Genomic DNA, 27959 nt, shown 5'->3' on the forward strand with positions numbered 1-27959 from the left:
TTACTTACCCTGTTTTTAGTCACCGCCGACTTCTCAGAAAAATATGCATCTCTTTAACTTTGTTTTTCTGCTGTTTGGTGCTAGTCGGGTCGTCCGGTGTTTGAGGTTTTGTTACTGAAGCTCTTCTCACGAGGCTGGATTCTAGGAAAGCCCCAGGACCTCACTGCGTCTTCCCACTCGCTCTGAGGCGCTGAACCTCTAAGCGCCCGCCAGTGCTCTCATGCATTTTCAGTAAAGTCCATCTCCACTGAACAGCGACGTGTCTCCCTGTTTCCTGGGCATCAATCACCAACCCAGCTCCCAAAGAAGGACGTAATTTGGCGATTACACGATTACAGACTCATTAGTCCTATGGAGTCTTTCCGCGAAGAAATCACAGAGACTCTTCTTAGTCCATTTTCAATGCTGTTAACCTCAGCCCCCCTACCACACGCTGCTGAACACACACCCAACACCTTTGTCAGAGCTCTGTTCACAGCTCAACCTTCAGTATTATTCTCTCAGAGCGGCTGCAGGTCAAGTTGCCACAACGGAACCAGCCTGCAAGCGGAATAACACACTTTTTCGCCAACAGAAAGCAAGCGAGCTCTGCCGAAAATCTCCGATCAGACCTCCACCGACGATATCACGGCCGTAGGAGTGATGGGAAACAATCGCCAACCCGTGTCAAATCTAGAACACAATACAAAAACAACCTGGAGCTCAGTATTAACAAGGTGGTGGAAATGTTTACGGGCCCTCTGTAAACTCTTTCCACACAAAAAAAATACTCAACAAAGCAGCCGTGAAAGGTTTTAGTGTCTGGAGGCCGCCAAACACACATTAGCCTCGACAGACCAGGAACGCAGCAGTAGCGGGTGATAAGTCTTTGTTCATTACGAACACGTTTGTTTTCACAGTAGTACTATGATTCATCATTCATGTGTAGATAAATCTATTTCAAAAGGTCACCGGCGTCTATATTTATACTCTGAAATCCTCTGATGTGAGCAGTGCGCTCGGAGCGCCTGTCTCTCTCTTCTCCGTGCCACTGTGTGGGATCCAGAGTTCAGTCACCAGATGACATCTGTTAAAAACAAAACAAATAGTTTTTATATCATTTTTTCCTGCTACGGACTCTTGCCGGTCTCCACGGCAACTGCAGGCTGGTCCACAGAGAGCGTGCTTTGCGTTGACATGGCAACAAGACACCTCCTACGATGCGTGCCTTCTTCAACCGTCTTCACACGGCTCCCGGGTCCTGCCGGGGTGGAAACATACTTTCGAGGCGCGTTTCATGTTACTGTTATTTGGGTTGTCTCCTACGGATCGGTGCTGAGATCCTCTCTCTCTCTCTCTCTCGGAAACAACCGGAGGGAGTCTGATGTTGCTCCTGGATAATATTTGGTGAGGTTACTAGGATACAAGGTTGAGTCGAGTTTAACAGCTGATGACCTGCAGTGACCAGAGATAAACGTGTTTTCCTGACACCTCCCCCGATCTCCGAAACATTTCATTAATTAATTTAAGTGAATTAATTAATGGTGCATTTTATAAAATGAGATGATCCTGGGATTCTTGGAGTTTTTGCTATGTAGTGAGATTCTAAGAAAAACAATCTGAGTCGTGCCACTGATGTTGATCCTGGACTCACAAATATTTGTCAAGACCTATCTCTTACTCTCTTACATTTACTCCGTACTAGAACATTTTTTTACAAACATTAAACTGACTTTTACCCGAACCGTGGAGTCTGTGCTGCACTAAATGTATAGAAATTGGAAACCTGCTCCCTTCTTTTCACATGACGTGACGACTAATAGGTCATTTGAATAGGCTGCACCGCCTAACACGCTAAACTAACACCATCTATCTGCAAATATTATTCTACAGGAAGTGGCAACCGACACACGGAGACACAGAGAGAGAGAGAGAGAGAGAGCATGTGCATCTGTGTGTGGGTGGATGCTGGATTGCCAGAGGCCTACACACATTTATATGTTGACCTATGCCTTCGCAGCACCAAAAGAATAGCAGCCTCATACACTTTTATTCTTCAGCCTCATTACGCCGCCTGCCACTGTTAAACCACCATTTTTGTCTCAGCTTTGCTCTGTAGCAAAGTCGTAGCTGCCGACTTTCGCCGTGTCGCCCGGTGAACTGAGTTTATGAGCAGCAGGGACGAGCCTGGAATCACAGCACGGAGCCAGGAAAGGGTTTTTTCCTTGTTCGCGCGTTTTTGAATGCGCTGCACTTTTGCTCCCTCTTTTGGTTATTGAGTGTGTACGAATTGAGGCTTTTACAGAAGCGCACACATGCAAAGTATTTGCATTAAGATAAAGAACGTGCCTCACTGAAACTGTCTAAAATCTCAGACTAAACTGGAAATCTTGAACGTGCATTAAATAATTCCATCTGGATTATTGATTATTAGACTAATCCTTTCAGTACCGATTACAAGAATTTATCTGTGACTGTTTGACTTTGCATGAACCAACAAATACAAAAACAACCAACTCAGCAAATCTGCATTTGTGTATATAAAACTTTATTAAGACTCATCAAAGCTGTGTACATATGTATATATACATATATTCATTCATTCCACCCATAGTTTCTGCACTATTCAACTCGGCATCAGCCACTTTATGTATATTCTATATTGTCATGCGCTATGTCATGTAGTCTTTAGTCTACTTTGTATATTATACAGGGTAGATTTTATTAATTAATTTTAAAATAATTAATTTTTGTTTTATATTTTTATATATTTTCAACGTTTGCACATTTCTTGTTTACATTTTTTGTTTAGCTGCTGCTTCGTAGGCTTTTGAGGACGGTAATTTCAATCCTGTATTGTGTTGCACATGTCAGAATTGACAATAAAGTTGACTTGACTTCTTAAAATCAAATTATTAATCAACAACTGAATCTTTTTATCTTTTTTTATTGACAAAATATAAATAGAAAAAATACAACAAGGCAAAAATGGTCAGAATAAAATGCAGAAATAAAACAGAAATACAACAAATAGCCAAAAACAAAGGTCGAGGTTGAATAAAGTTCAGACGATATAATATTTTTCACACAAACTTCTTGCTTCGGTCACTTTAGGGTTTAAGTTTTTCACTATTTTATAAACAGGACATCAATATGGCTCTAAAAACAATAATATTTGGTCATTGGTTCGCAAATTTAGAACAGTTAATATGAAATTTGGCAGAGAAGTTGTCATCTTCCAATAAACCAAATGGCACATGCTGAATATTTAATTTAACTGAACTCAACTTTGAAAATGTATTATTACAGAAACTGGTAATTGTGAACATTGTGGATTAAGAGAAGCAGTAGAACTATCCTCCGTCTCATGTCCAAAGTACCAACTCAAAGCAGCATTTCAGAGAAATAAAATACTGTTTAATGCGGCACATTTATTGAGGATAAATTCAGGAGATGTTGTGTTTGGGACGATTTTCCGGTTTTTAGAAGTATTAGGGTTTGTAAATTGGGTTTAAGTCAAAAACCAGTCCAGAAGGTGGCGGGAATGCACAAAACAAATGAAGGTGAACACGTAAACGTCGCTTTGTCACGTCTTTCGGCGTAGTGACGTAAGACGCAAATTACGCGCACCGTACGTACCGCACGTTTGGGTCCAGAAGCGCCATTGGAACTTTGAAGAGGGTCAGATATTTTCATGTTTTATTAACTGAAACAACAACATTTAAGCAACATTTAAGCTCCCGTCGGTAAGCGGCACATAATGCTTTTGTTGCAGTGCACACGCACTCAGCCAGTTCAGGGTTACATTTACAGTTAACCTGCCGTTATTGTCCTAACTTTAGCAGCCAAGCTAACGGCGTTAGCCCCCACGGCTAATTCCCATTCACTGCAACTGTCCATAACGTTGGCATAGTTACAGCTAACATTGTTTAGCTTTTAATACAACCAAGACAACTTAGCGGTGGCCAGCATAGTCAGACGATAAGTTATCTTTGTTACAGCCAGCTAAGTCGTTATTCACAGCCCGGTGGTTCAGGTCACAGTGAACCCGACATGTTTCGCCCCAAACCCACGCTGAAGGACCGACAGCACCTGTACAGGCTCATCATAAGCCAGCTCCTCTACGATGGCTACACCAACATCGCCAACAGCCTCATCAACGAGGTCAAACCACCGAGCGTGGTGTCGCCGTCCGAGCAGCTTATGCAGTTGGCAAAAATAGGTAAGTAGAAAAGAGAAAATGGGGTTTTATTTATCACATGGGCAGCTTTTAACCACGTAGTGCAATGCAGAGTGAATTGTGTTTATGGACCTGCAGACAGGAGTAAAAAAACAAAATGCAAAATAATAATCAAGTCAAGTCAAAGTTTACTGGGTTTCCAGGGTCTTCAAAGGTCTAAAATTTGATAATCCCAATGTTTCAGTAGGAAATCTATGCAAGTGGAGTATTGCAACAAAGTAGTTCTGACAGATAAAATGGTCCCCGGCCATTAAAGCTCTTAAAAACAAGTAATTAAATTTAAAAAATAAACCTAAAATCGACTTGAAGCCAGTGTAGTGAGGCTAGTACTAGTTTAATGTGATCTCTATGTTTTTTTTCCCAGTTAAAAAATGAGCTGCTTTATTCTGTACAGCCTGCAGGTGGCGTTGGTGTTGTTAAAAGTGTGAATTATCCTCTCTGTGTGTCCAAGATGCCCTTTATTTTAAAAATGTTCTCCTCATTGCAGGGATGGAGAACGACGACAGCGCCGTTCAGTACGCTATCGGACGCTCGGATACGGTGGCTCCCGGCGTCGGGATCGATCTGGAGTTCGATGCAGACGTCCAGACTATGTCTCCGGAGGCGTCGGAGTACGAGACCTGCTACGTCACGTCTCATAAGGGTCCCTGCCGCGTCGCCACGTACAGCCGGGACGGGCAGCTCATCGCCACGGGCTCCGCCGACGCCTCCATCAAGATACTGGACACTGAACGCATGCTGGCAAAAAGTGCCATGCCTATTGAGGTGAGGTGAGGTGGGTTGGAAAAACACATACGCGCTTCATGTTTTTTAAGCTGGCGTTCTCACGTTTATTTTTTTATTTGCTGTTTCTGTGCATGGCAGGTGATGATGAACGAGACGGCGCAGCAAAACATGGAGAATCACCCTGTGATCCGGACGCTGTATGACCACGTCGATGAAGTCACCTGCCTCGCCTTCCATCCCACCGAACAGATTCTCGCATCCGGCTCGAGAGATTATACCCTCAAGCTGTTTGACTACTCGAAGCCCTCTGCAAAAAGAGCGTTTAAATACATACAGGTCAGTTTTTTAATGGTTTTTAATGGTTTTATCACTAAAGGTGCTCCGGTCAGAGTTTTTGCATCCAGTTATCCATGGCTGAAACCAAAATAAATTCAGATATCCTGATGGAAAGACCACAGAGTTCACTCCTTAATGAATTTGAGTTGCTAATAGAAGAATATATTTTGCACACTTTGCACAGAAGTAAACTTGTGGTTCTTGGGTCAGAGTGGGAAAGATTTGTCTTGGTTAAAATAGAAAAATAAAAAAACAGCAGCTGTCTGCTTTCAGGGACAACTGACTCAGATTGATAGATGTCAATTTGTGATGATGCTTGGTTGCTGACGCTAGCGTACAACAAGTCAAGTCATGGTACTTTCTCTGGGGCGCAGCTTTGCTACGTTTTCCTGCTGCCGTCCACCAGCCAGGACGTCAAAGTCAGAGATCAGCTTTCCTGATCAGTCATAGAAGTATCAAGCTATCAAGCTATGCATGTGGAATATCACTTATCAGTGGCCGATTGATTGGTGCATCCTTATTTATCATAGCATTGGTAAAATGATTTAATTGTTTTGTAATCCAGTCCCGTCACCATCTGTTTTCCTGCAGGAAGCAGAAATGCTGCGTTCCATCTCCTTCCACCCGTCAGGCGACTTCCTGCTGGTGGGAACGCAACATCCCACCCTGCGCCTCTACGACGTCAACACCTTCCAGTGCTTCGTGTCCTGCAACCCGCTGGACCAGCACACGGACACCATCAGCGGCGTCAGCTACAACCCCAGCGCCAACAGCTACGTCTCCTGCAGCAAGGACGGCAGCATCAAGCTGTGGGACGGCGTCTCCAACCGATGCGTGACCACCTTCGAGAAGGCCCACGACGGCGCCGAGGTCTGCTCCGCCATCTTCTCCAAGAACTCCAAGTACATCCTGTCCAGCGGGAAAGACTCTGTGGTCAAACTGTGGGAGATCTCCACCGGCCGGACGCTGGTGAAGTACACAGGTACGTGTTTCCCATTCGTTACAACTGACTTCAACACATTATATTTTATGTTTAACATGTGGCAGTGCCCAACGTTTCTCTCTTCTATCTTAGCTGACATGTCCATCAGTTTTATTTTATTATACCCTATTAATAACAATCTAAATTGTCAAGATGCTTTAAATAAAAAAGGTTGGTCTTGAAACACCCATCTTCTGCTGCAGTGACACCTACTGAAGGCTATAATAATCGGTTTAATGCCTCCATTAGGAACTTCCCCTTTACCCACTCTTTTGTTAGTCGTGGACTTCCCCCGCTGATTAAACAGAACAAGTATCTTTATAGCTACCAGCAGTGGCTCATCATGAGCTAATATCTGAATTCACCGCACAAGAATCTCGTTTGTATGTACGTGGAAGTCAAATTCTCCCAGACGGTGTTTCAGCACAAACCTTTTCCGATTGCAGTGTTGAAACAGAATTAAAGAGACCGTTCCCACAGAGGGAAGCGTTAAAGGGAAGTACAAAAATAGAGGCAAAACACAGATAAGTTGGCATATTTTATATATAAAGTGCTTAATTCCAGTCACATGTTTTTGGTCCTGATCCATTCATAACATTTATAAAATATACAGTGCTGCACTTAAGGTAAATACAAAAGATTAACATTTAAGTGGCACTGTATACAGCGTCAGATACACACAGTATTTTACTTCTGAACGTCCTGCTTCAGTAAAATTAGGTTTATATGCTAAAATTATTAAATAATCATGAATGAAGGTTAACTGAAGGAATGTGACTCTACTAGAGGACAGATACTTTATTTTATGAGAGAGATTGTGTTTGATTCTACGTTACTGTCACTTTACACTGGATGGAACAAGCATTAACTTAACTTCAATTATAGGAACTGAGCAGTGGTTTTTTGACTGCATGATTAAATATGTAAAGAGAGTCACGCTAAAGGTGAATTATTTTTAATCTTCATTGAACGCTGGCATTCAAGATCCTTTGGTGCATTCACAGAAAAAAACCACCAGACAAACAAAATTGCACGCGACGATAAGATCAGTAATGTGGGCGGCAGCAGATGCTCATGTATTTTTTTTTTGAAGTTCAGCCTTAATGTGTCCATCACATCATTAAGGTGGGGCAGATTTAAATACTGCCAGGTAGCATCTTCACATCTGGTTTTATTTTATAACTATATGTGTTTTTCATTAAATCCAAGTTCGCATTTTTACCTGAAGATGTGATGTAGGAGCATAATTTCTAAATCACGTCCTCAGGTAAAACTAATTCTGTGTGATTAGTGCTATAGTATTAAAACTGAACATTTTATTCATGTTAATCCTTTCGAGGCCCTGAACAGATGATAGTGTACGTATAAAGTGGTTGTTGCATCTAAAACTGTGTGAATTCAGCGCAGTAACTGTCCAACTGGTGATTCACATTTGTTTTCTGTCATGTTTTTTAATGTCATTTACTACTAAGAGTCAAATCTGCAGAGCAGAAACGGCGATTAAGTTATCAGGTTTAAATGAACCGTACGGTTAATGTCGTAGTAAATCTACTACAAATCTACTCGGTCCAATATTTACATTCCCGAGTTTGTGCTGACTGGTGAATCTCACCATCTTGAGTGAATGACGACATCATCTTCCTAAGTGTTGGCAGCCGCGCCTCGCTGTGACATTTCCTTCCTTTTTCATGGGACTCAGCACAGTGTCCGTCTTTCATGTGCGTTTAGTTAAGAAAGCGCTAATGTCATCGCGCATCCGATCTGCGATGACGTTTTCTTAGATTAGTCATTGTTAGAGACTAATCTTCTCAGAGAAGCAGACGGCGAGTGTGCGTTCTTTCTGTTTCACAGTTGGGCAACTGCTTACATGTTGTGCATTGCAGGAATTTTTTTATGAGTTGTGATTTCTTTCGAACAACTGAAGACGTTACTATAGCACCCAGATTTCATATGTTGAGCCACGTCAACACTTACTAAAAATGGTCCGTGGTTTTCGTTGCCGTTGTTTCTCTGTAAAAGACCGAACTGCAAAACTGCTTCTAATTGTAATATCACAGAAAATGCACATCAACCCTGCGCGCCGTAAAACATACAGTCTGATGCAGCACCGTCACAAACCTGTAGTCGGCCATTAATGTTGTTGTTATGAGACGTCGGGAGGGTAGAGGGTTGAGAGGTGTCCACGCAAATGTAAAAAAAAATAATAAAATAAACCGCACAGGCTTCATATTTGTCCCTTTTCACTCTGGGACCTGGATCCAAAAAGGTGTGGTTCAGAAAAATCCATTTCCGTCATGACGGGACGACCTCAACGTGCCAGACTCCAGCGGGTTTCACCTAAAAAAAAATCTTGTGGACGCTGCTTTAGACACTCAGGAGCTCACGGCAGCTCATCGAACACACAACAATAATAATTAGCAACCGCTGGTAACGGACTGAGTTTCTCTTGGTTTGATGCACGTGACCAGATTGGTGCAGCTCAGGCGGAAGCTTCATCTGAAGGTTTGATTTTTGTGGTCTTCAACACGTTGTGAAAAAGCAGCTTTCTAGTTTCTCAGTCTGTTCTTTCGAGCAAGTGAAACACTCGTCAGCTGGACAGAGTCCATGTGAGGGACGGTCCCTGCAGGAGCATCGTCAGGCCTGAAGGCTGACGGGATTTAGAAAGAGTGACGACAGAGACGAGCATATGCAAGCTGTGTCAATTAGACGTAAAATACTATGGAAATACCGCGATCAATGAAACCAGTTACAACATTAGTTCACGTTTCGAAACTTGGACATCTTTATATGACTAAACAGTAGATGCAGCGTAATCGAACTGAGTCTGGACCTTGTGATGTGAAGTCAAATTGAAACAGGAAACCAGTAACAATAGCCGGCCTCGCTCTGCACAATGACTGTAAAACCGTGAATTAGCCACCAGCCACCACACACACACAAAGGCTAAAGCAGAGAACAACCAGCTTTAAATAGGACAGAAAGAGAGAAAGTTCACAAAGTCGTATAGTTCAGCTGTTTGATTATTTACAAGCAGAACTGAAGGAAATAATGAAATTACACTAAATTAATCTGGAGCTATTTTAAAGCAAAAACACAGAACATCCTCTTCTTCAAGCTTGCGAGTTCAATTTTCTTTTTGTTGTGATCAGACAGAAACAGGTGATGTCATCCATTTGTCACTGAAACGTATTTTCACTACAGACGTGTGAGACTGATCCCAGAACATTTAAACTGAAAGAAATTACATCATACGAAGCATCTTGTCGTTTTAGCTCCCACTCATTGGTCATGTGCAAACTTCAGTCTGTTACTGACTGTGACTCCATCCAGAAGCAACTAGAGGATGTTAAACTTGATGATTAAGAGTTTTTTTTAGATATCTGATGTAATTAGCTGATGTAATTAATCGTTTTTGAGCCAAGTTTTTTTATCATGTAAAGTTCTCATTTTAGTTTCAGATGCAAACAACATTAGATGGAACTGAATCTCACTCACAATTATTCCCACTGTCTTGTTTGATCTCTATTGTTCAGTCTTTCAGTCTTACTACACCATGTAGCACAGGATTAAACCCAGTTCACACTGATTTATCTTTTAAAGACATCTAGTGACACATTGAGGCGTCACATTCAGCTCTATAATAGTTTGAATCGAACTACAGATATTTAATAACCAGCAGGAAAAACTCCAGAACATATGAGCTGCTTCACATTTCTCTAAGATTTCTCTTCTCATGAGGGATGTTGTTCCTGAAGGTTCAGCTGTTCTATAATTTTATAATATAGCAGCATTAACATGTAGTTTCAGTGCATTATATTTATTGTAAGTGAGCCCACGCAGCAGACATGGCATTTTTTTTTTTATTTCTGTCTCTCTGGTGATCACTTCCTCATCGCCCCTCTACCACCCCCAGCTCTTTCTTTCTCCGGCACGGTTGAATCGGCCGAGCTGGAAAAGTCTCGTCGCTGCCAGGTACAACATAAAAACATAGCTCCACCTTCGCTAGTGGAAGTGAAACCTCACGGCACCGATTCAAATTTGGGGATTTTTTTTTTAGGGTTTGTTTTTGACGATAAGTAACAGTAAATAGCAGTTAATAAATGATGAATAAATAAAAATAATTTAAAAAAAGACATCTGGGTGGGAGTTAGTTAGTTATACGACTCCCCAGCATTCAGCCACTTTGAATATTGTCAATAGCGCACACCAGTGTGAGTTACGGGAATTCAAAAACTGTATTCTTTAATGCAGGGGTGTCAAACTCTGGCCCGCGGGCCAAATTTGGCGAGACAATACCAAATGACTACGAGAGCTGGCCCCCGGTATTATACTGTACAGCGCATTAACCGCTCATACTACAAATCCCATAATGCCCTGCTGTTGTTTTGGCGCGTCAATCAGGACAGGACCCCGAAACTCCTCTGTGACAGTAGGTAAACACTACAACTGCCACTGTGCTGCCCCTTCCCAAAAATGACGAAGAAAGAAAGGCAGAAAACAGGAGCTTTCTGGACAAGTGGGAGGCAGAATATCTATTTACGTATGTAAAAGACAGGCCCGTTTGTCTTGTTTGTGGTGTCAACGTGGCCGTTATAAAAGGAGTTCAACATTAGACTATGAACTATGAAACAAAACACCATGACAAATACAAGGACCTGGACATGACTCAAAGGAGCCAGAAAGTAGAGGAGATGAAGTTTACAACATAACAGAATATGTTCAAAAATGTGTTTTTTTTTTTTTTTTGAAATTTGATTTTGCATGTCTCCACTATTAAGTTATATATAATGTAATAAGAGTTGCTTGTTCCACATTCAGTGTTAAAGCAAAATTCGTTTCGTTCCATATTAAAAGGTTCAGCGGCTTTGTTCGGGTTTTAAATTTTGGCCCACTGTGTTTTTGAGTTTGACACCCCTGCTTTAATGGATCGCCGGCGATTCGTTCAGGCTTTAAAAGAGCAACCGACCTCCTCGATCATAAATCTGCACATCATTGTTCATTTGAGCACAAACTGAAAAAAACTTTACTGTAAGAAGAATCGTGAGCGGTGAGAGAAACAGGTGTTTTACAGGTGAGATTTCCACGAGGACGTGAACAGTGCGGTGTCTCTCTCTCTCTCTCTCTCTCTCTTTTTGTGTTGTGGACCGGTGAGCGCTCACGTCGAAACTCGTTTCCTCGTTGCAGGTGCGGGTCTGAGCGGCCGTCAGATGCATCGCACGCAGGGCGTGTTCAACCACACGGAGGACTACGTGCTGCTGCCCGACGAGCGCACAATCAGCCTCTGCTGCTGGGACTCGCGCACGGCCGAGAGGAAGAACCTGCTGTCGCTGGGACACAACAACATCGTGCGCTGCATCGTCCACTCGCCCACCAACCCGGGCTTCATGACCTGCAGCGACGACTTCCGGGCCCGGTTCTGGTACCGGCGCACCACCACCGACTGAGCCGCGGACTCAAAAAAAACGCCTTCGCCAACGTCAGAGCTGTGGCGTTATTTCATTTTCAGTTAGTGTGAATCTGGACGAGGGAATCTTCTGGTTCAGTGCTAAGGAACTGAAAGAGTTTTCATAGGAAGGTCTTAAGAATAAGCGGCGAACGCTCTGTTTTTCTTTGTGGACAATTCGTGGAACCGTCGTCCCACTGAATTAAAAACTCCCACAAAACTGCTTTCACCGTTTGGAAACTCGAGGTGTCGTAGTTTGCGACTGAATAACTTTGTCTTTTTTCCACTTTTATATTTTGTCAGTGTCCTTTTTTTTTTTTTTTTGTTGTTGTAATTCAGATTTTTATTAAAAACTGTTTAAAGAAACGAGGGTGTCGTATGAATATGTGGGTGAAAACTCCCCCTCCCCTTCAGACCTCACTACCACAGCCATGATATTTTAAGACCACAGTTGTTGCTGCTGCTGCAAAAACAACAAAAAAAAGTGAGCAGCAACCTGCAGGGAGCACACGTGAGGAGTGATGTAGCACAAAACACACGGAGTCATTGTTCGACACGATTCTGTCACGAAGCAGTCGAGTGAAAAAGATAAAAAGATCCTCTATTGTTGTGTTTAAGGACCTCCACAAAAAAAAACGTGAATAAAGTCCCATCAGATTTACTTGTCATTATTTGTGTCGATTTAATACTTGTGTGATGAGCGTGATGTGCAAAAGACCACACCATCAAAGAAACAAAAAAAAAAGTGCTGTAACTGTGGCCTTGCTGCCCTGAGGTTGCCCCCCCCTTCATCGCTAGACGTTCACACCCACCCGCCCTCCACCTCCACCTCCACCTCCACCTCCACCTCCACCACAAGATGCTGTTGTCGGTGTCGTCCAGGCAACACAAGAAATCCCCAAACAATTTCTGCTTTAAACGACCCCTTCCCCTTCCCCATCCTCCTCACCCTTACAAAAAAAAAAAAAAGCCTCACGCAGAATGAAGAATGACAAAATGAGGAAGCAAAACGCAAATTAAAAAAAATCTTCTTCACAGTTATCCGGAAAAAGTAAGGTCGTGGTAATCGATGCGCTTACTTCTGCTTTACCAGAAAGACGGTGTAGCGCCGCGCATGCAGCAGCAGCAGAAGAAGAAGAAGACAAAAAAAAAAAAAAAAAAAAGGCAGTGTTGCGGTAGGGCAACTGCAGAAGTGAGCATGTGTGTGTGTGTCTGTGTGTGTGTGTGTGTGGGTTTCTCTCTCTGGCCAATGGGACGGCAGGAAAGCGAGCTCTCTCCTCGACATGGAGCCGCGTTTCCCCGCCCAGGTTTTAAAAGCGCCTGGTTGTCAGTGACAGCTCAGATAATATGCCTGTGAGACACCAAGTAGGAGTGAACCCCAAAAATTTTTTTTTTTTTTTAACCAACACACACACACACACACACACACACACACACGCTCCTGAGACCCTGAGATGTTTTTTCCCTGAGCGGTGACCCTGCATCGGACCTCTACTCATTATCTCTTGTGTGGACTACATGCAAACAATCATGGTGAGTGTTTCAACTTTTCTAAGTAATTGAAAGTGCAGTCTTGTGTTTGCTGCATCCAGAGGAATTTCCCCCCGTAGACCACCTGCTTGGATCTGGCTGCGGTGTCGGCTGCCACCTATTTCTTACCCCGGCTCCCACGTTTGACCTGCTCCAACTCTGTGAGCTGTAACCTGAGTGGGCTCAATCCTGACCCGGAGCTGCTGAGAGTGAAACTTTACAAGGCTCATTAAAAAAAAAAAAAAAGCTTTGATGGGGGAGATTGTCAACTTACAGCTCAGGAACTGATAACTGCTTGTGTCTGGGGGCCGGTTTAACTTCCTCCTCTTGGGAAACCTTATTATGTTTTGTGCTGATTTTAAAAAAGGTTGAAACCAAGAAACACGCTATCACCGTGACAACTGCTTTTCTCTGATCCTCAAAACCATTTTTGCACGTTTGGTTCTTGTTGCTCTTCAACCGTAGCTCCCTGGATGTTGCATTAAAAATTAAATAAAAATTAGTATTAACGACGCTGGTGCACTGGTTTCTCAATCAAACTGAACGGTCCTGAATTGTCATAACGCTGGGACATTGTTTCTACAGATCAGTATATGTTAAAAAAAAGTGGGGCAGCAAAGTAGACAACAGCACATGGGGAAAGCATTAAAGTCCGTACAACTGGAGAATTCCTGTGTTAAGTCTATTAGACGGGGAGGGTGGGTGGGGGGTCACTGTTTGGTTTTTGGGGGTAGAAAATGTTTAAAAAGCCCCCGACGTGATTGATTTAATGGACAAACGGCCCAAATCTTCCCAGGTCCCGTCTCCTTCGCTCGCAGCGGTGGGAAAGGATATGCATCATTCTGACAATTCCCCAATGCGAAGCATCATCCCATTCATTCCCGTCTTTAAAAATACTCACTGATGGCTGATGACTAACTGGGTTTTAAGCAATCTTACTTCCTGTCCTCGCACTTATTTTGTATTTGGGGGGGGTAGAAGGCGTTCGCTCAGACAGAAGGCTGCTATTTTTGGGATATCGCGTGCGCTCCTGTTGTTTCTACATTCATCAGCTGAGAGCAGGAGTTTGGTGGATTGTCATGAGGGCTCACGCCGCGGGAGGCTGGTTGTGAATAAGTGGGCACCGACCGGTCGGCTTCACGAAGGAGCTCGAAACGAGTTTTGCTTTTTGCAGTTTTTCTTCCCTTTTTTCGAACTTGCCTCCTCTCCCCCCGCTTGTCGCGCAGTCGACAGGGGTTAGGTTCAGGTCAACCCCAAACCCTAACTCCAACCCATTCACGTATTTTAGGCCAACTTGTTAACTTAAATCTTATAAATGGTTAGTCTAAAAAGAGCCGACGTGTCAGACTCATTTTAGTTCACATGCACGTACCTATAAATAGCAAAAGATATTTCCCTTTATGTTTAAAAATAAACAACCTGAAGCTTCTTTAGAAAAAATAAGTGTAGTTTCAGCACATTGCTGGTACAAAATTTTCAAAAAGGTGCCAATTTTGTTGAAAAATTTTCTCACTTTCTCACAAAATCATCCCACGGGCTGGATCGGACCCTCTGGAAGGCCCGTTTTTTGGCCCTTGCGCCGTATGTTTGACACCCCTCAAATAGAGTATGATAACGAGCTGAGTAAAGAAAAAAGATAAATATGTCTAAACGGGAAAATCTCACTTTGAATTATCACTTAAGTTAATAGTTTAGGATGTTTAGTGTCTTTAGTTTTGATATTTTGGTTGAACCTCACCGCTCCCATCGGTGTTTCTGGAGAATAGCTTCACCCAGACAATGCGACCAACTGTACCAATGAGCATAAACAAACACTCAGCGGCTAAAGAGCCAGGAACAAGGAGTTGGCTGTGGTCGGTGGTTTAGCTGCTCACATGTTGCATTAGTGTTGTGCACCGCAACGGCCAGGGCACAAACATGTGAAGTAAAAATCACCCTCGGTTTCAGACGTCATCTTCCATGTGAACCATTTGCACCGCGTAAGCAGAAACCACGCACGACACTGCAGGATGTTACGCTGCTGCAGGTGCGGAGATCTTGGTTCACAGCGAGCGGCTTCTCGGTCAAACAAGTTCCACATTTTTCGAAAAACTGTGAAATCCACTTTGCGTCTCCAGCAGCGTCTCAGGGGGGTGGATAGCATAAGGTTTTAGGGGGATTTTCAGAACTGATGTTCTGCAGGAACATAGGACGCACAAGGTAGCAGTGATGTGCACGGTGGTTCTCCAGCAGGTTTTCTGAAGTTGGTAAATGATCTGAGTAAGAGGAGGAATGTTGCACTTTTGTGCCTGCAAGCGATCGAACAGTTTCAAGGAGCATTGTAGAGATTTTTTGTACATGAAGTAACGCTACCTTTCGGTAGTTTTTATGTCGTAATTCCAGGAAACGGGTATGTACTAGCTTTGGCCTGGATCTTTGAACTTTATCTTACGATCTTTATTTCATGCGCGCTTGTCACCTCGTGACTTTTCTTTGCTGTGAGTTACGTTCTTTAAACGTCACCTCCACTCACACCCTCTCACCTCGAAACATTGCTCGTAGCACAAGTAGAGACAGTTCATAAGACGATGTCTCAAAAGGACAATCTTCATACGTTTCACGTTGCATCAGTGAATCGGTGTATTCTTATTCTTGGGCAAGTTTAAAAACTTGTAGATGTCCGTTCTCCACCTCGGAACGTGGTCGGCATAGCCAGACGTATGATAATTATTGCATTTTTAAGATAATATCGATCAGTAATTCCAAAAAAAAAAACATAATGCACGATAATTTGACCCCTTCATGCAAACACAAACAGCTGCTGCTAGTTTCTTTAAAGGTAAAGCTGCATTACAAGCGTGGTGATGTTTTGCTGTAGGAGGTCAAATCAGGTATGTGCGATAATTCTAAGCTTCTGGTTCAGTAATTTGTCGTGTCCCATCTGGCGAAACTGTCTGACCGTACCAGTTCCGAGGAAAGCACCGCACCGACTAAAAATGTTCGCGACGGCAAAAGGCAGCAGACGAACGTAAGGAAGTGCGTGTATAAATAAAACTTAAGTGCAAGCAGTGAGATAAGTTCCTGTCAGGGAGCTGCGTGCCTGTTTATCTACAGATACTCTTCACATGTCTGGCTAATTGGAAAGCGTCATGCGGATGATTGATGTTTTGTTTTTGTTATTTTCGTGGTGGATTTTACGCTGTTCTTTTTCAGCCTTAGTTTAGCTAAAAAGTCATACATCAGCTCCTATTTGTTTATAACAGATCCATGTATGTATATATATATATTTCTGTTCTGGGCTTTAGTGTAATTACAGCTCAAAACGTTCCTTTTTTTTTGATATTGAGGCCTCTTCCCGACGAGCTCTGGTCTATTTGGTCCAGCTTGAATCCGGAGGCTACAAACAATAGCACGCACAACTTTTAGATACCTCTCAAATAGGATATAACGCGCACAAACCCAAGCAGCCACGGAGGCACACTGCTGCTTATTGACATGTGCGAACCATCTAACTGCAGTTGGAGCAGGCCAGGTTATTCAGATAAAACCACGTGGAATAAAGACTTATGACACTGCAACAGACCCAGCGCAGGGAAACAAATGGAAATGAAAACCCCCGGGAGCATCACAGAACTCCTGAAATTCTTAATATGATTTAAATGACGTTATTTCAGGGAACTATAGCCCCCGAAATCGCTCCACGTTCCTGCAAGAGCAAATGATGTTGCAGTGGAAAAACGTCACCGTGGATAGAATTGACTAATGGTAAAGGTTATGTCCCACTCTTAAAGATCACTTCTTTCAGAAAATAGTGAACTGATTTAAAAGGAGAATTCTCACACTCATATGCCAGTTTCCCTTTACACATCACCCTGTAGTCACTCAGTCCTCTGCTTCACCTCTTTCACACACATCTAACTCAGATTCAACATAAAGGCTGTATAAGGTCAGATAAAAAAAGACAGTTCTTTATTTATCCCACTGTGGGGGACTGATTTGTGACGATGAGCATCTTTAACAGGTTTTAATTTGAGGAACTTCCAGTCTCATCTCTGCAAATGCTTCTTATTTTGCTGCAGGCAGGGTTCGATCGTCTACTCTGAGCTCCCAATAAGTTTTCATTTGTTGCGTTTGTGTATGAGATTTTGACATAGTTCTCACCAGTTCCCATACAGGAAATACCAGGGCAGCAGCAGTGAGTCAGTGTCACTGCCACGAAGCCTGAATTAGTCTCCACAGCCTCCTCTTGGATTTGTTTGGGTTGGATGGAAGGTTGACAAAGGTGATTTTCCACGATGCACATCTGAAAATCATTTGAGATACAGAAGGAGAAAAAAACAAAAACATCAGGATCAGGAACAAATTCTCAACTTGTGAAAAGACAGTTCACCACGATACCAAATTTTTTGTTTTCTCCCGGTCTGTTTGTCCGTCCGTCTTCCACCCTCGTCCCCCCAGTAGGTCTATGATTCTGTGGGAAAGTCTAATATGTCATATTTACAGGATGACTTCCTCTCCAGATTTAAGAGAGGAGTTGATCTCAGCTATGTGCTTGGTCTCATCTTGAACCCTGATCTCGACGCTCCGTCTGGGAAAAATAGGGACTTCTTTTTTTTTTTTTTTTTTTTTTTTGGTCAACTTCTGGTGGTGTGTGACAGATTTGTTCATTAACACCGCGGGTGTTGAGGAGTCCCTGGCATGTGTCTGAAGGTATAATGGATGAGGCGTTGACCTGACCCGGGGGTCGTGCCCTGGCTGTCAAGGGGCAGGAGGTCGGAGTGAACTAAGAATGCGTCGTTCCCACACTGGGAACTGCATCCAGGACTGGTTCTTGTGCCAGTGGAGCTCATTGCACTCGTCTAACCCTCTAGTCTCATCCTTTACAAACCTAACGTTAAATTCAGAAGCAACGACAAGTCTCTTCCACCTGCACTTGGTCTGGTGCAGTCTGTAACTGTTAACTGATGTTGATGATGTGGCACATCTGACTTTATTATTATCATTATTATTACTAGTAGTAGTAGCATTCATTATTATCCAGGATGAGATGTTACAATCCCTTTTGCCAAGATCCGAGGCAAAACACATTTAGAAGCCCAGTCCGCCTGAAAAACCGACCAGCAGGTTAGCAGCCATCAGCTACGAGAAGACACCAGCTAACTAGCCTAGCCAACAGCAGCAGGTGAGAAGTGGAAATGGGATATGTGACTACATGCCACTTCTTCCCTCTGCAAAACATGAGGCAAAACACATTTAGAAACCCAGTCCAAAAAAAATGACCAGCAGGCAAACAGTCAGCTACCAGCTAGTAACCGACAAGAAGACACCAGCTAACTAGCCTAGCTAAAAACGAGTGGGTAGGTAAGTAGTAGTAGCAGTAGTTTACTGAATTGGGACAATGCACATCCTGAGACCCTGCGTCCTCATATGGGGATGTTCAGTTTTAAGTTTTATTGCAGTTTATTCTGCTTCATTTAAACCCATTGTCCTCGTTTGTGGACACTGTAGTCGGCCATCTAGTTGTAGCAAAGGGTCAATACAGTAGTCAGTAAACACATGATAGTGGGCATTTCATCAAATTCATTCTACAGACGATCACAGGACAAAAGTGGACGAGGAACAAAACCCCATCAAATTTTACAGTTAAAACTTATTTATTTATTCTTATTAACGTTCTAGTTCGATATGACCAAATTTTGTCAATAGCAATGAGCTACAGCCTCGCTAATTAGCAAGAACTCATCTGAGGATGTTGGGACTTCACTGTTTGCAGTTGTGGTTTTGCTCAACCATGTTCAGGGATTGAAATAAACAGTTTTTATATTTTGTCACACATTGGGTTTGGTGCAAGAATTGGGTGTTATCCTTTGCCTTCCTCTTGAAAATTTTGTATCTATTAATAAAATGTCACCTTTAAAGAAAAAAAAAATGTTGCAGGACGGTACATATTTAATGGATTGTCTGCTATTAATAAAATAAGACACAGATAAGATTTAAAGGAAATATTCTCCGTGCATTGTGTATCATTTTATAGCACATGTTGGATAAAAATATTTTAGAAGCTCTCGTTGCATTGCATCCAGCGGGCTGGTGTTAATTCGTGCACGGGGCCGAGTGCAGAGTGATGGGAGTTGATGAGAGAGAGGCAGAGGCAGCTGTGCCACCGAAGCGCTGTGAAGGCCAGCTGTCCGAGGGCCTGATCTGCACAAGCAGCCGTGTGCAGGAATCCAGAAGAGTCACAGCTGAATGAGACTTTATTACTGTGCTCAGCCGTGATCAACGCAGACAAAGGATCAGGGCCACGGTGAAACGCAGCGAGAGGTGAGGCGAGGGCCCCGTGTGTAGGACGAAAGACCTGAATTCTTCTCTGCGTCACCTGACATTTAAACCACCGGCAATTAGTTCAGACAATAGGTCGTGGTTTAGATGTAATTTGTGAAGGTCGACTGGCACGCATAGGTTTCTTCCTGTCAAAAGGGAGTTTTTCTTTGCTACTGTCGCCTTAGTGCTTGCTCTGGGGGGGTTTCAGGCTCCAGCCTCTGCAAAAAGACAGTTTGAATTGTAATTGTATAAATAATAATTATCTGAACTGAATTTCCTAATGACCAAATGAACTGAAAACATGTGTGTGCACGATGCACAGTAGTGATATTAGTGATGATCATATCATATAAACCATCAGTTGCCACCTTAGGATAAAGTACATATGTGGCTCTAAAGAGAAAGTACAAAGGAAATCTCTGTGGCACGGTGGCTGCCTGTCATCTGACCCAACGTATTTCACTTGCATGTCTGCAGCATGACCCAGAGGATTAGGCCGGGAGTTTGCTGAGGCTTGTGTGTGCGTGTGTGTGTGTGTGTGTGTGTGTGTGTGTGTGTGTGTGTGTGAGGGGGACGGGTGTCTGCTGTGGTCAGACCACTCCACAGGCCTGCATCCCAACAGGTGCTAAGCGTGTTGGTCTCTGATGGTGAATGGGCTTCTTTGTTGCGGAGGGCTCACCCTGAAAGAGGGCAGATCCCACAACACACACCTATCAGCTGAGGGTGGCGTGGGTATGTGTGGGTGTGTGAGGGGGTGTGTTTGTTTATTCCTATGACTGTGTGCGCGCTGGCATTGCGATAGTTTTTCGTGTGGGAATATGTGTTTGCACAAATGTTTTATGGGAAGCTTTGGCCAAACGTTCCAGCCATGTTCCACGTTTTGTTCTCCAGCCACTGTGGCTACTACTCGGCACTTTTACTAGTCACAATGTTGGGAAATTATAGTCCTCATTGCAGCGTGGGTTTGATTCCTGTCTTTCTTCAGCTGTCCCTATCTAAAAAATGTAAATGACCCTTATACACACATATCAAGAAATGTTTATCTTTACAGGTCAGGACCAAGTATTCAGCTTCGATAAGGTTCTGTGTAGGCCTCTTTTTATATGAAAATATGCAGTCTATAGTAATAAAAATGTGTGGTTTCTTATCACATATTAAAAGCCTGCTTAGAACACGGCTTACAATTAAATTAAAAATAAAGAATGTTATTTTCTCCTCTCTTATCAGTTCTACGCTGTTTTCTTTTCTTTTCTTCTTCTTTAGGACGTGTTATTATTCAGTCATGTATCCACTGTTTTGTCCTCTTCAAATAAATTAAATGTTATTTTCGGGAAAATACTCAATTTTCCTAGTTATTAAGTGAGTAAGCGTTGGGTGTAGGTTGCCAGGGGCAACGGTGTCTCTCTTGTTGCTAGGGGCAGCCCAGCGCTGCCGCCTGGGACCACGCCCCCCTGAGTGGCAAAAACACCGTGAAATCGTTGGGTGAAATGTATCAGTAAATACCGAAAGACCGGGAAAAATTAAGGACAAGTGGACTCGACAATGATCCATAGGAAGTAGCATGGATTTGGAAAAGTGGATTTGCCTCAGTTTGAGTAAGTTTAAGTTAGTTTTAGGTCATTTCAGTTATGCTAAACGTAACGCTACCCAAATAAAAGATGCTAACGCGAAGAGCTTTACTGAGAAGTAACGTTAGAAGTTGTTAGAAGTTATAATACTGTAGCGAGGAGTGATCGCAAATATTCAGTTTATTAATTTATTGTTATTTATTATTGGATCTGAAACTGTCGGTAAAACAACAGCATCGACAAACTTATCTGACAGCCCTCCAGAACGTAAATTAAGAAGTAACTTCCTCAAAAAAACACAAAAAGCAAAAATTAATATTACCTGACACTAAATGTGAACCACAACACCAGGTTTCTCTGCCTGGATTCCAGTTGTTTCTTAGTAATGCAGAGATTCATTTACTTCGGTGGTCAGAGAAATCTGTAAAAATATATCTCCAACTACTTTTCAAAAGTGTTGGTTCAGTCAATTGCACAACAGCTCTTCACCTTTTTTAAATTAGTTTGACAATTTAGACAGTATTAAAGTCTATGGTTCAAACTAATACAACTAATCTTCAGCTGTCACTTTTTGTTTTTTATTTATTATTTCAGATGCTGTTTGAGAAAACTACAATTAAAAAAATGCATATAAAGTGCAGCCTTGCCAAAGTGGCTAGTGGGAGTGTCTGTGTTGCCCACCACTGCTGAAATTCACCGGTTTTTGGCGGGTTGGCCGGTACTAATGTCAAGCCCTGGTTCCAGCCATAGCCTATGAGATTAACAATAGCATGGCCCGACACTGGTGAACAAGTTGATCTTCTTTATCCCAAATGTGTTAATGGGTTGGTGCTTGTGCCGTGTGCAGGCCCAATAAGACAATATCATACTGGAGCATGAAGAGCATTAAAAAAAAACAGACACAAAAATATGGGGCAGAAGCTTCTATAACACTGCCAGCTCATTCATGGTCCACCAGCCTGTTTTATGGTCAAATTGTGCTGAACAAGAACAAGATTGTCACACAAACCGAAAAGATCAGCTCAGCGCATCTGACCTCAAGCTGCCAGCCAACTCACCCCGGTGGTTTTTGTTTTTAGGTGAACGCCATTCTTTCACGACCTTGTTCTCATAACCACGCTGTAGTGTGAAGCAGAAATACAAAAAAATTCTTACACATTTCACACGCTAGCACATTTAGATTTTTCTCATACAGAGCCGAGCAGAAGTGTTGATGCACGGCACATTTTGACCGGGTGTTCACTGGGGGTACGTGCATTAAAAAGCAGGAGGGCTGCGAACAAGTGGGATTTAAACGCGTTGAGGTTCCATTTGCACAATGTCATGTATTTTTGGAGTGATGAGATAGGACGCTTGCAAGCCCACAAGAGGAAGCTCTGAAGAAGCTTGTTTTCCATTTATCTCTTAGTAGGAAGCACGAACAGGAAGTGAAAACACAGACCAGAGAAATATGTCATTCACAACAAAAATAGAGCTACTTTAAGTTTTCGAGCGCACTTTAACAATTGTTGATCTTTGTGAGTTGTTGCACGCAGTTTGAGTTCTCTTTGTGAACCTCTCAGCACATATGCAACATGTGGCTGCATGTTGCAAGAGGAAATGTCATTAGGTATTATTAGGTATTGTATGTGACCATAGGATGTTCGTGTTTGTCATGCAGTAGCAGCACACACTGCCTATGTTTCCACTCTTAATTCGATTTTCCCTGTTTTCGATTTTAGAACAAACTAGCGAAAGCCCTGTACGACAACACAGCGGAGTCTGCGGATGAGCTCGCCTTCAGAAAAGGGGACATTGTCACGGTGATGAATCAAAATGTGGCCGGCACCAGCGGGTGGTGGATGTGCTCTCTGTACGGACGCCAAGGCCTGGCCCCCGCGAATAGACTGAAGCTCTTAACGCACACCGGAAGCGCTGAGGAGCACTCGAGTGTGAACGTGGTGGAAAAACGGATATCGGGCCATGCTCAAACAGACGACTGTGTGCAAAATATCTACCAGATCCCGAGTGTACCGCGGCCGACCACCACCCCCACCAGCAGCCCTGCGTACGAACGCATGGACATCATCTACAAGGTCCCGTCAATTCCTTTAACGGCCTCGAGTTACCCTATCCCATCGGCGTATATGCACAGCACAGAAGGTTCTGAGGGACAAAAGGTACGGTTCTTTCCCTACAAGCACAATTTCGTGTTTAGAAAGTTGCTCAGAGCTCAGGGATGATCCGCCTTCTTGGGAAGTGTTAACTCTCATGATTAGAGAGGTAGACCACTGCAGAAATGCAGCGCTGTGAAACTCCTGCTGGCAAAAGAGTTTACAGATGGGGACCAGGGGCCTCTCCATGGGGACAGGCATGCAGCATTGGGGTCTTTATGGGCCTGTAAAAGACAAACAGACACAGACTTCAGACACGTTTAACTGCAAACAGCAGCCCATGCTGACAGGGACCCCAGAAAGACAGAAGTGTCTGTACAGGGAGCCTGTGCAGCAGAAGGCGGTGAGAAATATACCCACATGTTCACCATTTCCTCTCCCGCTCTAGGGGAGTCCGGCCGGTTTCTTCAGTAGCCGCCTAATGTTCACCGAGCAGCATGGTTTCTATTATAAAAGCCGGGGTAATTGGCAAAGCATTATGCAAAATAGCTTTCACCGGCAATCGCAACAGGCTTCAGAGCAAACACTGTCCTCATAAATACGTTGGTGTGGAGGTCAATGAGTTAGATGCTGCTTTGATCAAAGCTTTGCAATCACTGCCAGTCAACCCCAATATTAAAGTGCGTCTGTCATGTCTGCAGCTTCCAAACATGGCGTCCAGTCCAAAGAGGGAGGTTTATGACGTCCCGGGCCAAGCAAGACGAGTTTCTCTTGTAAGGACACACAATGCATGAAAGGAGTATACATACTACATATATATATATATATATTTATATATATACACATATTGATCTGACTGTTTTTTGTTGTTCTGCTTGCAGGAATCCACCGCTCCCAGACAAATGCCACGAAAATACTCGATGTTTTCAGCCTCACAGCTGGAGAAGAAATTTGACTCTGCGGAGAATTTGAGGTGTAGCAGTCCAGGAGACTCTTATGTAAGTTTCAGATGCTGCGAGTGATTAATGACGCAAGGAATCTATGATGCACTTACTTTGAAATTCAGTGTTGCGTTCTCTGTTTTTCAACTTCTGTTTAGGGTTCAGCTTGCTTAAACGGAACTGCTTCGCGCAGCGTGAAGTCAGATTATTTAATGGGAGAACTGTTTACACCTGTCTCAAACTGACACGCTCGCCAGTTGGGATGAAAAGCCTTTTTGACTGCATCACAATTCCTACCTGATCCCTCTCCAAGAACTTGTTCTCTCTGTGCTATAAATCACACAAATGGGGAAAATTATGCAAACTTTTGGGCCGTCTCTTCTCGAAGCATTCCTGGTGCTGCGCTGAGATGAATGGAACGCGCAGTATTCGCCCTTTTATTGCTTTTGTAAATCGAATGATCGTCAACATAATTTGGCATTTTTGACAAGAATCAACTAAACAGCGAATCTCAGATCTCTCCTCCACCAAACAAATGTGTGCATTTGCTCTTGTTCGCAGGTGTATGCGGTTCCACCACCTCTGCCTCTGGACCCAAACTATGACATCCCCGTTCCCTCCGCCACAGAATCCCAAAAGACAAACATCAGTGGATACTGCACCCTTCCCAACCCCAGCAGGACTCAGTGGATCTACGACGTGCCGACGAGTGCCGAGAAACAAAGCTGCCCTCAAAGCCTCTACGACACCTTGCCCCCCAAAACCGACTCCAGCAGGCTCTATGACACTCTTCCAGTACACGCTCTGCCGATTAAGAAAGACAGCCCAACTTCCTCACTTTACGATATTCCAAAACCCAATTGTCCCGATATCCCGACTCCACCTAAAGTGGTGCCAAGGGTCCCCCTTCGCAACAGCCCGCCATCTCATAGCCTTACAGAGGAGTCGGTATACGCTGTTCCGCCTCAGGAGGAACCCCTAACCCGCGTTGTCAGAGATTCTCCCGGTGATCCTAAACCCTTTGAATGCAGGGGGGACTCGAGAAACGTTTATGAACTCAAAAGGGTGCGCTTGCAGCGGATGAGGAACTTTCTCGCCTGCACGTCCTTCGCTGACCTCCCGATGAGCGGGGAGTCGCTGGTGCAGGAAGACCGAGGCCGAGCCCCGTGTCTCTCCGCAGCGGACAGTCAAAGGATCAGCACGGCGTCCAGCTCCTCCAGCAGCTCCTGTGACTCTCTGGGCATGAGCTCGTCTTCTCCCGAGCCCCTTCGAGAAGTGACTCTCAGTCAGGAAGAAGCCTGCCGTAGACTCCTGGAGCTGAAGGAGTGCGTTTGCAAGGCCGTGCCCCGACTCATGGACTTCGTCAGCAGCCACTGGAGGTGCAAGCAACACCTCGAGAAGCACCTCCCCGAGATCAAGGAAGCAGCCGAGGGGATTGCGTGTTCCGTGACGAGCTTCCTGAACTTCGCCCTGGACGTTAAGGGCAACGCCAGCCGTTTGACCGACTCCAACCTGCAGGCCAGACTCTGCAAACAGCTTTCCATCGTAGAGGACTCTGGTGTGATCCTGCAACAAACAGTGAGCGCTCTGAACTTGGCCGGCTGGCCCCTCAACAGTCTCTGTCAGGAGCCGGGCCAGAGCTTGACGCCCGACCAGCTGGAGCGCTTCGTTATGGTGGCACGCACTATTCCAGAGGACGTCAAGCGCCTCGTGTCCATCGTCAACGCCAACGGGAAGCTTCTGTTCAGGGCTCCTCTGAAAGATCCAGACTCCGTTAACACCACAGGACCCTCAGAGACAAAGAAAAGTCCTGATGGAAGTGAACACGGACACGAATTAGTGGAGGACGACAATGACTATGTAGAGTTGCAGGTAAAAAAAAACAAAAAAAACAAAACCTAGAGTTAGTGAATGCTGAAATTTTAGCTGAAAAAAAAAACAAACTAAAGCTTATTATTAATGTAATGATTTTATTTTTGACTTTTCCTCAGAAAAAGGGTGAGGAATGCAAGGAGAAGGATGTGCAACGTGACGTCCAGAAGAAACCAAAAGAAAGTGTCACATCAGTCTCCAACACAGCACAAGTGAGTATGACTTGACACAGTGGGTGTCTTCTTTCTTAATCGCTGCGTTTCCGTCACAGTTTTATTCATCTCTATGAGAAATTCACACAAAAAATGCACTCCTCCCCGTCGGGGAATCGAACCCCGGTCTTCCGCGTGACAGGCGGAGATACTGTCCACTATACTAACGAGGAAGTGTGTCATCTTCTGTGACGTCGGTGATGGCGAGTTGCACTTTTGCAAAAAATTTTACAATCGATACGTCTGGAAAACCACCACGCGAGAGCATGAAAGTGTTTTAACTTTAGATATTTGAGAGGTTTTTCTAAATGTAGGCTTAGACTTAGGCAGACTTTAATGATCTACAATGGCATTAGTTGCTCACAGCGGCTTAGTTTCACATAAAAGTAACACTCTTAAAAAGCCCAAGTAAAAAGAAACATAATAAGATTAGATTTAAAAGAATTTAAGGGAAGGATGGAGGAACATTTTTTACTGCAATGTTTAAGTTTTGTGCATCAAGGGTTGATGAAAACGCAGCAAATGATCAATATACTCATAAGTAGATGAGAAACTCTGGAGGCATGTGGCTCATTTTCTTTGTTCTGTCGCGCTCAGGCCGACAACAAGCGTTACTCCTCTGACTCCGGCAGCGGATCGGAAGAGCAGCGATCGGCCTCCCTGTCCGAGCACATCCGGCTTTACTTCGGCGCTCTGCAAAAGGCCATCGGGGGATTCGTGGGCAGCCTACAGGACAAACAGCCGCCCGAGAAGTTCATCTCACAGAGTAAGCTGGTGATCATGGTGGGCCAGAGGCTGGTGGACACCCTGTGCAGGGAGGCCCAGCGCAGAGGCTCCTGCCAAAACCTCCTGTGCAAGAGCAACCACCTGTGTGCTCTCCTGAAGCAGCTGGCCGTGGCCACCAAGAAGGCGGCACTGCACTTTCCAGACAAGCAAGCTCTGCAAGAGGCTCAGGAGTTTGCGAAGGAACTGGCCCAAAGAGCGCAGCACTTTCGGATATCTCTCGATCTGTGACAGTGCACAAACCGTAAAAAAAGCATGCTGATTTTGGTTGTGCAGAAAAAAAACTCATCAGTCATTTAGCTACTTCCTTGTTTTGTTTTGTTTTTTTTTCTTTGTTTTTTTTTCATTATCAAGCTTCACTTTGCAGGCGCTTGTTGCTGGATGTCGGCGTCGTAATAAACGAAACACCGCTGGCTCGGGGAAAGTGTACGCGAAGAGGAGCGACAGTGGGGTTCCAAAAATAAATTGCACATTTAGCATATTGTATTTAAGCCAATTACAATATCTGAAAAAAGTATAAATATTAAAAAAAAAGTATCAGGTATACTGTAAAATACAATATATAATTAAGGGCAATTTTATGTTCCTTGAGTATTTTTTTTTCTTTTTTTTATGTGGATGTTTCTTTAAAATGTTAAAAGTATATTCTCCAGGGTAACAGTTTGATATAATCTTCTTTTTTGTGAAAATACCGCCTGTATGTAGGCATCTTATAAAAATGTGTTATGCATTCCTACACGTTACTTGACAAAAGACAAGAAAAGACAAAGACAAAAGAGTACGACACACGTTGGATTTTTGTTCATATTAAAATTCAAAACTGAAAGCATTGTACTTGTAATGTGTGTGTGTTGTGTCTTGCAGAAATCAAGAAAAGAGGTACGGACTTCTGTAAAAAAAAAAAAAAAAAAAAGCAGTGGTCTGTGGTCTCGAGCGATGGCCCACTCTCAGCGT

The 27959-nt window shown here is 43.6% G+C and overlaps 2 protein-coding genes and 1 non-coding gene across 3 annotated transcripts; 2 read left to right on the top strand and 1 right to left on the bottom strand.

The window, feature by feature from the left end:
* The first annotated feature begins 3558 nt into the window (after positions 1-3558).
* Positions 3559-12072, top strand: cstf1 (cleavage stimulation factor, 3' pre-RNA, subunit 1). The gene is made up of 7 exons (XM_047584119.1): positions 3559-3661; positions 3790-3797; positions 4001-4201; positions 4707-4984; positions 5084-5281; positions 5873-6263; positions 11448-12072. The coding sequence occupies exons 3-7, from the start codon at positions 4033-4035 to the stop codon at positions 11705-11707; spliced, it is 1296 nt and encodes a 431-aa protein (XP_047440075.1). The 5' UTR covers positions 3559-3661; positions 3790-3797; positions 4001-4032; the 3' UTR covers positions 11708-12072.
* Positions 12073-12659: 587 nt separating this feature from the next.
* cass4 (Cas scaffold protein family member 4) lies at positions 12660-27839 on the top strand. Its single transcript, XM_047581941.1, has 7 exons — positions 12660-13239; positions 22826-23263; positions 23899-23970; positions 24079-24195; positions 24700-26010; positions 26130-26222; positions 26820-27839. The coding sequence occupies exons 1-7, from the start codon at positions 13225-13227 to the stop codon at positions 27234-27236; spliced, it is 2463 nt and encodes an 820-aa protein (XP_047437897.1). The 5' UTR covers positions 12660-13224; the 3' UTR covers positions 27237-27839.
* On the bottom strand, positions 26324-26395 carry trnad-guc. Its single transcript has one exon. It is a non-coding gene; the product is annotated as a tRNA-Asp (tRNA).
* Positions 27840-27959: the final 120 nt, after the last annotated feature.

This window comes from Mugil cephalus, chromosome 4, assembly GCF_022458985.1.
Source record: "Mugil cephalus isolate CIBA_MC_2020 chromosome 4, CIBA_Mcephalus_1.1, whole genome shotgun sequence".
Classification (NCBI taxonomy): Eukaryota; Metazoa; Chordata; class Actinopteri; order Mugiliformes; family Mugilidae; genus Mugil; species Mugil cephalus.